At 35.7% G+C, this 9,654-nt stretch overlaps 1 protein-coding gene across 1 annotated transcript; it reads left to right on the forward strand.

Annotated features, from left to right (window-relative positions):
• The first annotated feature begins 1,747 nt into the window (after window positions 1-1,747).
• LOC148876704 (small ribosomal subunit protein eS6) lies at window positions 1,748-4,962 on the forward strand. The gene is made up of 6 exons (XM_088964324.1): window positions 1,748-1,946; window positions 2,033-2,097; window positions 3,651-3,708; window positions 3,799-3,907; window positions 4,073-4,345; window positions 4,478-4,962. The coding sequence occupies exons 1-6, from the start codon at window positions 1,941-1,943 to the stop codon at window positions 4,714-4,716; spliced, it is 750 nt and encodes a 249-aa protein (XP_088820450.1). The 5' UTR covers window positions 1,748-1,940; the 3' UTR covers window positions 4,717-4,962.
• The last annotated feature ends 4,692 nt before the right edge of the window (window positions 4,963-9,654 follow it).

The following is a 9,654-nucleotide window of genomic DNA, read 5'->3' on the forward strand; positions in this document are numbered from 1 at the left end:
TATTATTGATGATAAAAATAAAATACAAATTTACAAACAATTGAAAATTAGAGTTGCTTTTTGGTTTGGTGGCAAGTCAATAATTCAACCTTTTGATGATGATGACGCTTAAAAAACATAAAAACACAAAAAATATAAAAAAAACAAGAATTATTGTAAAAAATATTTAGGCACATTTCTAATTATCATATATTTATCATATTAAACAATAATGTGCGGCAAATAAGAATATTTTTTATAAACATAGAAATTAATATAAAAAATTATAGAAAACTTTAGAAACATATTATTTACTATTATCATCATCATCATCATAAAAAATTGCCACATGCATACTTACTAGTGGCTTCAAATAGAACGGATTAACAAAACAAGATTCATGTAGCTACCCATATCCCATTTGGTTGGGGTAAGGCATGAATTATAATGATGATTGGTATAATGGCATAGCATTTGGGTTGATCAAAACGTTTTACATGGAATAATCTCTTTCACAAATTTGTATTGATTGACAAAAAACAAAACGACAACCTAAGACCACTTTACCAAACACCCCCCTTAGTTTATTCATGATGATGCATGAACTGCGTTGAATCCTTGCTGGCTTTGATAGTTTAAACGAATGTTGGTGAAGTCGACAGGCTGGTTTTGCAAGAGAAGAACACATGAGAGAGCATGTACACACGCACGTTCGAGGGGGGATGACCCGGGCGAGGAAGCTCTAATGGTTAAGTTAGTATTGAATACTTGATGGAATGAGAGCTGGTAGGCAGAGATTCAAAGTAGAGAGCAAGAGAGTGAGAATAATAGTGTAAGGATAAGGGGTCACCCTTGTATAAACTGCAGAGTTCAGTCGAAGCATGTCCAACATATTCAGAGGTAATAGGCCTTATCCGCTCATACTTACGGAGTACTCCCACACAGCATCGCATTGACGCTTATCCGGTTCTATGAGAAATGGAAGGAATCAAGCTCACCGCTGTCAAGTGGGTGATGTATCGCCGTGCGTTTCGGAGGCATTAAGTGATGCAAACAAATAAGAGAGGATATTCCATGTAAGTCAGTGTCCCCGGGGTCGGTTAGTTCATCAAGTCACTAGTTGCCCGGGTCGGAGTTGTTGCAAACCGCCTAGAAGGTCTCATTTGCTGATCTATTGATCTACTATGTAAGCCAGGTCGGTGTTATTTATGTGGCATAAGCCAATTTGTTGAGGAGCATTCCGAGGTTATGCTACGTGTGACGCCGAGATGTCATGAGACGGTTTGGAGCACCACATGGTAGCTCGTAACTGTAAGTGTCATTTTACCCCTCAACAATTCATAATGTAACACATCCCCAGGTTTAGGCTGAGCTTTGCCTCCTTATAAAACATAAAATTATTAGACTCGACCTTGAACCTGTTCCGAACATTGAGCGTAGATCTTGACCTTGAGACCAACCATATATAAAGCCCGAAGCTTAATATGAACAGATATTTTATAATATATTATTAATAATATATAATATTATTTGACTGGACTTATTTGGAAAAGACCAAACCCAATCAAAAAATAATCGGGCCTAGTATTTAAAGCCCAAGCCCGGGCCCGAGCCCATAGACTTAAAATCTTGTCCAAACCCGATAACGGACGGGCCGGTCCGGGCCAATCCGTCGGATTACCCGGCCCATCAACAGGTAATTTTCATTAGCGATACAAAATTTTTACTTTTTATCCTGACTTAGACGGTAACTACATGAACGGCTAAGATTTAGGATAACGTGCTCTACATAGAAGGAATTCGTCTTAAAAAGACCAAGCTACCATATGATGGTATAAATATTAGAGTGGGAGTCTTTCACAAAAACCCTAAATCTTTGCGGTAGCCCTGAAGGAGGAGAATTTCCGTTTACCTTCTTCGCTTCGTCTTCTCGCCGCTGCGGAAGCGACACTCTATTGAAGATGAAGGTTCGTTCTAAAAACCTTATTATGGAATTTCTTTCTGAATCGTAGCTCTCCTGTTCTCGTTTTAATCATCCTCATTTTCTCTGCAGTTCAATATCGCAAATCCTACTACAGGATGCCAGAAAAAGCTTGAAATCGACGACGATCAGAAACTGTGAGTGCCATTGCCCTTCTTCACTCTTCAAATCAATGATCTGCTCTCTATTTCATCATTGATCGGTATTTACTCGATAGAAGCAGACAATAAGATCCGATGGGTAACTTGTCGCCTGGTATTAGTGACTAGTCGTCATATCAACAGTTCTCATGATCTACTTTTTAGGAAATTTTAAGTTTGTAGTTTTGTCACTATAGTTTATAGTAAACTTTTAATGCCTCAACCTTTGCTTGAACGTTTTGTTTTTAGCGATAGCAACCAGGCATTTTGCGTTTTCTTGGTGGGAATTCTTGTTTAGTTTCTGAATTTGATCGACTGGTTCTAGTGGATCTAAGAAAAGTTAATGTTGAATTCTCGTAGTATGAAAGAGGGGTTCCTCTGTAAAACAGTATTATCTTGTATCTTAAATAAGCTCTGGGATGTTTTTCCCTTCTTGAGGGGCATCTCTATGCCTTCATTGATGAGTATTATTCCTTTACCCCATGATCTTTGGATTTATGGGAGGTAGCATTTGCTGGCACAGAAGAGGCCATTACCTGGTCTAATGTTAAAATCTCGATTCGGCAAGAGTGAGAACATGGGTTCAAGAATGAGACAGGCCACTTTGTGCAAAAAAAGGAAAAATAGCCAAAGGTTACGACCTTGTCTAGTCTAGCCCTCTCAAGACCCAGATAGCTAGGATCAACATTGGGTATTGGCCTAGCATTTGCTGGCACAGTAATCAGTACTCTCTACCAGCAGATGTAGGGGAAGCCAGGTGGAAGCTAGGTGGAATACGGCGATGGTTCCATTAATCGTGGCCACAAGAGAATCATAGTCGAGGAGATCGATCTAGAAGAGGCGGAGAGACAGGGACTCTTTTCCTTGTATAATCGATGTGTCATTATCTTCTGAACTCAATAGAGGTCAGCTAGGTAGAACCAAATTGGTCGAGTGGGATAGTGTTCTAGTAGCGTGGTGAGGAAGAAGATGAACAGTGTTATTTTAATTCATAAAAGGGTAAAATAGGTATTTAAAAAAATAATCTTTTTAATGTTTTCCGTCTTTGTCATTGATGGAAGGGAGGTATTTGTTGAATTTTTCAAAAAATAGAGGGGAGGTTTCTATGATTGTCAGAAACTTCAAGGAAGGTTTTTGTATTTTTCCCCAAAGGAAAAGGAGGGGCTGAAGGAAACTAATACAATCCCTTTACTCAATATCCATGTTGAGATGATGTTTCTAAACTGAATGATCTTAATTCTATCAATTGTGGATACGTTGCTTCATTTTGCACGGTATGTTATACTTTAATCAGCAACCTAAGCAGTGGTGCTTACCATTGCTTTGGTGTCTAGGAGGATGCCAAATCTGTGTATTGGGAACACATATTCTTATTTGGTTCTAGTACTTCCACTTGACAAAAGACATAAAAGTTGCTATCATTACCATTTTCAAGAAAGATATTGCCATTGTTTTGCACTACTTTCCAAGAACTTTCAATTTTATACATGTTCTTATCTCCTTAAAGCAGTGTCCATGATTTCTTTCTGACTGATGTATTATTGATACAGCCGAGCATTTTTTGACAAGAGGATCTCACAAGAGGTCAGTGGAGATGCTCTGGGCGAGGTATGTTTTCACTTGTATCCAAATGTGAAGTTTCTTTCAATCAGGGACATTCTATAACCTATTAATTATAACATCTTGGTAAAACTTCAGGAGTTTAAAGGATATGTTTTCAAGATTATGGGAGGCTGTGACAAGCAAGGTTTTCCCATGAAGCAGGGAGTACTGACCCCTGGACGTGTTCGCCTCTTGTTACACAGAGGTTGGTGGAAGGGGGACCCTTATACTTTAAAAATATTGCTATTCTAGATGCAGTTTATAGAAAGCTATTTAAGCCACACATCTTGTTGAACTTGGAGCTCTACTTTTAACAGCATCAAGCAGCACAGGTTATTGAACTAATTTCTATTCTTCCCTTTTTTGTTAGGAACGCCTTGCTTCCGTGGATATGGCAGGCGAAATGGAGAGAGAAGGAGAAAGTCTGTTCGTGGATGCATCGTCAGCCCAGATCTCTCGGTGTTGAACTTGGTTATTGTGAAAAAGGGTGAGAATGACCTTCCAGGATTGACCGACACAGAGAAACCAAGAATGAGAGGCCCAAAGAGGGCATCAAAGATTCGGAAGTTGTTCAATCTCTCCAAACAGGATGATGTTCGCAAGTATGTCAACACATACCGCCGAACCTTCACAACCAAATCTGGTAGGGTCTAATCACCTACTGAAGCGTTGTCTTTAAGTGTAACTTGTATAGTCCATTAGATGTTGGAAAAGCTTAGTTGCCAGAAATCTTATTCAAAGAATTTAATATGGTTATATTTTCTCTGCTCCACAGGAAAGAAGTGCAGTAAGGCTCCAAAGATACAGCGATTAGTAACTCCATTGACCCTACAAAGGAAGAGAGCAAGAATTGCTGAGAAGAAGAAGAGAATTGCAAAGGCCAAGTCTGAGGCTGCTGAATACCAGAAGCTCCTTGCCTCTAGGTTGAAGGAGCAGAGGGAACGTCGTAGTGAGAGCCTAGCCAAGAAAAGATCAAGACTCTCTGCTGCTTCTAAGCCATCAGTTGCAGCTTAGGTTCATATGTGAGTTTTTGGATACTTCATTTAGTTTATTATTCGCTGAGGGGATTGGATTTCACATTCTGGGGTAATTTGGCCTTTGTTTTCCATGTTGGATGTTGTGGTATAGACATGGTAAAGCACCTGAGACTGTTCAGTGTTTTTGGAGGTGGTATTTATATTTTAGTTTTAACAAATTGCTACTCTGATATACTTAAAATATATCTGCATTATATTTGAAAGTTTCTTATTTTGGCGTAAATATTCAAATTTCATTACAAGTTCTGAAATATTCCTTGCACAGTGGATGAGTTTCTGGGCCTCGTTCCTTTTAGAAGCCGAATTACTTTTTTTATCATGCAAATAGAAACCGGATTACCGAGTTAAACAAAAAACCTTTGGCTTGGGAAACTCGAAAAGTAATTCTAGTTGTGCGATTCTATTGGCCTAGGAATGAATTGAATATTTTATTCTTTAGTTTTCAAAAGAATGTGTGCATTGAAGAGCCTCACAAACTCCATTTTTTTTACCTGAATGCAAGGCCCTTATGTGCAATTTATCCCAGGATCCCTGCAAAATGACGTGGATTATTTATCTCTATATATGATGGCGTTTGGTTTGGATCTCCGAAATCCAATTTCAACTTGTATGGGACCTAAACGTTTTAAAAACGTAATATTATTTTTGGTAACTTGTTGATTCCCTCACCTCACAAGTCATAAATCTGTCCCTGTTTGGAGGGAGTGTTTGAATTCAAAATATTGAAAGATTATGAAAGTTTTACATGTAAAATATTTAAAAGAAACACATAAAAGCATCACTGTTCACCGGTAACTATTAAGCGATAGGTAGTAGTGTCAATGGACTGGTTTTGGGTTGGACTCTTTTGGATGGATCAATAAGACCAACTCAGACTTCATGGTCCAGAGTATTTATACAGGTGTCAATGAACCAGGTTTGAATTGAAATCAATATAAATTACAATAAATTTGAATAGATTAGATGGTCCAGACATTGAATTGGATCTCTCCAAAATGGTCTAAATATTCATCGAACTGGATTGTATCAGGTCTATTTGTAATGGACTCACATTGAACTAAACCCTGGTGATAGATGTTGATCCAATGCATTAAAAGGGTGGAAGTTTTGGATTTTGGTCATTATGGTTACTGGAATGCGATTTATTCCTTGTTTTACTGGTCCCAATTCTTTATTATGTTACAATTACTTAGATTAGAATCTTGACTTTCAACAAAAATTTTAAATCCAAAAAGGTTTCATTTCTACTTGCACTGGTAAAGCATGGATATCTGGTCTTTCCAACTAGTTCTCCGTTCCTTCGTAATTTGCATCGAGTGAGAGCTTGGTTCTTTCTTTGTTAGTTCTTCCCTGTTCCAGTGTCCAAGTAGGTGATGGTTTTAGCCAAAGTTCAAAATATTGATACGTCCGACGTATCGGGTATTTTGATATTTGTTATTTTTTTTTTTTTCAAAATTAATTCAGAGTAACCGGTCTAGGACCCCTCCATCCCTTGAACCGGTCAGACCCCTGATACACCCACTATAGGGGCGTATCAAAAAGATCCCAAAATTATACGTATCAACTGATATAAGCTGATACATAACGATTATTTGAACCTTGGTTTTAGCCTTCTAGATGGTGATGACTTTTAAGTTGTGATATATGTTTCCGTGTCTAATGACGTACATGTGGCGTAAATAGAATTGTCGAAATTTATGATATCTTGACATACAAATTTCGTTGATGGCAGGCTGGCAGCTGTTTTTGATGCGACTTTGCAAGCTTTCGGATTGTAATAAGATCTGGCAATGGCTCTTTTCTGATGGTTAAAGCTTGGAAGTGTCAAGGCGTCACCACCGTTCATGGCGGAAGCAATGGGTCTGAGAAGAGTTATTGAGTCCAGGCTCAGAAGTTATCTGCTAATCGTCCTTTTCTTTTTGAAAGCGATACAATGAGTTTGATACCCATAGGATTGTCTTAAGGAGTTTTTTTTTTTACCCTCTTGGAACTAGGGGTGTGTGTGATCGAGTCGAGTTATCAAGCTTCTCGAGCTGGACTTAGAAAGGCAGAGCTCGAAACTTGATTCGAGCTTTCAAAATTTCTGGTTCGAATTTGACTCGAGTCAATATTCACGAGTTACTTGAGCTTAGGGGTGTCATTAGGACTGGATATGGTCCAATCAGATCCAGACCAATGTTAGTCCATTATAAATAGATCAGGTCCAATTCAATCCAATGATAATTTTGGACCATTTTGGGCTGGTCCAATTCAATGTTTGGATCGTCCAATCTATTCAAATTTGTTTTGATTTAGATTGGTTTCAATTTAAACTTGGTCCATTAACACCTTATATTCTTATCTTATATCAATGGGCTAAATATTAGCTTAATCCAACCCAATCCAATATAAATTTATAACGGATGGACCAGGTCTAATCCAATCTAATAAATAATTTGTACTGGACTGGTCCAATCCAATGTCTTATGGGTCCGTCCAATCCATCCAAATTGATTTTGGACTGGATGGGGTCCGATCCAAAACCTACTGACACCCTTACTTGAGCTTAGCTCAACTCGACCTTATTATAAATAGATTTTTATTAAAAATTATAAATAAACTCATATTAAGTATATTAAAAATGAAAAAAAATAAAAATATATTTAGTATATACCAATCGGCCCCCACGCATCTCCGGTGCCATGCACAAATATTGTTAAAAGAAATTGTGACAAATAATATCAATTGGGCCAGCCAAGTGGTACCTAGTCTACCCCAAACTATTTTTGGGTTACATGTTGTTAGACAAACTTGTGTTAATTTTTATTATTTATTTTAACTTTTACTATTTTATTCTAATTTATTAGTTTTATTACTTAAATGCAGTGCATAGGCTTTTGTTACGTAACATTTAGACAAAAGTCTTAGAACATTCGTAATTGGGCCAAGTTGAACCTATCCATCTTGGCATTATCGTTGGGTTATGTATTGTCTAATAAAGGATATTATTGTATTTTAGTTTTTAAGTAAAAATTACCCACACGTGTAAGAACAAAAAGATGATAAGTCTTCGTGTGAGCATTGTGGAGCATTACCCTTCACCTCTCCTCTTTCCCGTTTATTATATAGATATAGCTACTAGTAGTGACCCATGCGATGCACGTATTGCTGTACTTTTATCTACATGTAATGCTATATTTTAGTTATCGAGCTTCAAACTTTCCTTTTTATATAGTTTATATATTATGAAAGCACATAAGCCAAGTGATGGTGGCTCAGTTGATACTTTATGGGTTGGGGCAATGGGCTACCTCCCATTGTGTGGCCCTATAAAACCAAAAAATGTGCTTAGAATGAGATTAATAATCAAATTAAAAAATAATTTCAAAATTGAACTTATGAAGATAACCATAAACTCACATTAAGTTCTTTCTTACTACATTTTATTATTGAAACAAAACAACAATTCATTAAAAAGATATGCATTAAATTAAATTTTAAAAAGGGAAAACTTGAACCCAAAGAGGAAAGTTTCAAGTATCATAGATTGGATGTGGATTGAACAATCCATTGCTTGATCGGATGTGAATTGAATATCCAAATCAGATTACATAAACAGCTCATCCAAATATATGATAATCGGATCGAGTTGTAGATGTTTCAAGTATCATTGATAGGCCTACTTGATTGATTAGATTTTTTCTTTTTGTAATATTTAATCTTTTTTGTGTATCTTTTTTTGTTCATTAATAAAAAAATATGATTTAAATAGAAGGAATTGAATGGTGTGAAAAGTAGTAATTCCATTTACAATTTAAACCTCATAATTAAATAGGGACTAAATTAAAAAATGAGTATATTAGTCAAAAGAAAGTTCCACAATATTATTCATATTTTTAATAATAGTGTAAATGTAGAATTATAGATGTGTTCAATTTTTTCTCTTACTTTTTTTTTATATTTTGTGTGTAAAAATAATTATAATATGTCACACTTACTTTTGTTTAATATGATAAATATATGATATTATACATGTGCATAAATGCTTTTTTTTGCAAAATTTATGTATCTTTTCATTTTTTGTACTTTTATATTTTATTAACTTTTATTATTTATTTATGACATTAAAGGTTATCATGTTTGACCCAAAATTTGAACTATTGATTTTTGTCAAATAGTAAAATAATTTCATTTTTGGTCAGTTCTAAATTATGTATTTCATTTTCATTACCAATAAAAATAATTCTTTTTTATTACACTTATTTTTTTTAATTTGATTAATAAAAATATTATAAGTGTGTCTAACTTTTCTACATTTTTTGTAAGTATCTATATATTTTAAAAATTTTATTACCTAACTATGACTTCCTAGGTTGATCAATTTGACTCAGATGGTTGAATTGCTTAACCACAATTTGGATTAAAACTAGTTTTATTTTTGAGTTAGATTGACGGGTTTGTCGAATCCCTCAAAATTTTTACTAGTCCCACAATAAAATATTTGCAGTAAAAGTGGTTCTAGGTCGAATCCCACAGGGAGCAAATCAGTAATCTCTTAGCCGACTGGGTAAATAATTGTGTGGGAAAATTAAATAATTAAAATTAAAAGAATAACAAACTAAACAAACAAGAGAAAATCAGTCTTACCGAATTTTGGTTCAAGGGTTCGGGTTGAATCGATTGGCCATCGATCCTAGGTACAATTCAGCATTCTTGCAATTCAAGCATTTAACCTTAGATTTATTAGGATAGCCATAATAAACCTTGTGTTTTCCTAATTCAGTTGACCAAACCCAGCATTCGATCAACACTTATCACCACTCAACTGGGTACGATAGCGTTCCATGTTAAACAATGATAGCATTAAGATTTGTGAAAACAGTTAAACCAAAATAACAATAATTGAGATAACTGCAATTACTGAATTTTGTTCCAT

Source organism: Nelumbo lutea, chromosome 1 (genome assembly GCF_056320005.1).
Source record: "Nelumbo lutea isolate HS-2025 chromosome 1, American lotus-T2T, whole genome shotgun sequence".
In the NCBI taxonomy this organism is placed as follows: domain Eukaryota; kingdom Viridiplantae; phylum Streptophyta; class Magnoliopsida; order Proteales; family Nelumbonaceae; genus Nelumbo; species Nelumbo lutea.

Coding starts and splice junctions, on each gene's coding strand:
- LOC148876704 (XM_088964324.1), top strand. Junction 2,098..3,650: donor ATCGACGACGATCAGAAACT/GTGAGTGCCATT, acceptor TTATTGATACAG/CCGAGCATTTTTTGACAAGA. Junction 3,908..4,072: donor TCGCCTCTTGTTACACAGAG/GTTGGTGGAAGG, acceptor CTTTTTTGTTAG/GAACGCCTTGCTTCCGTGGA.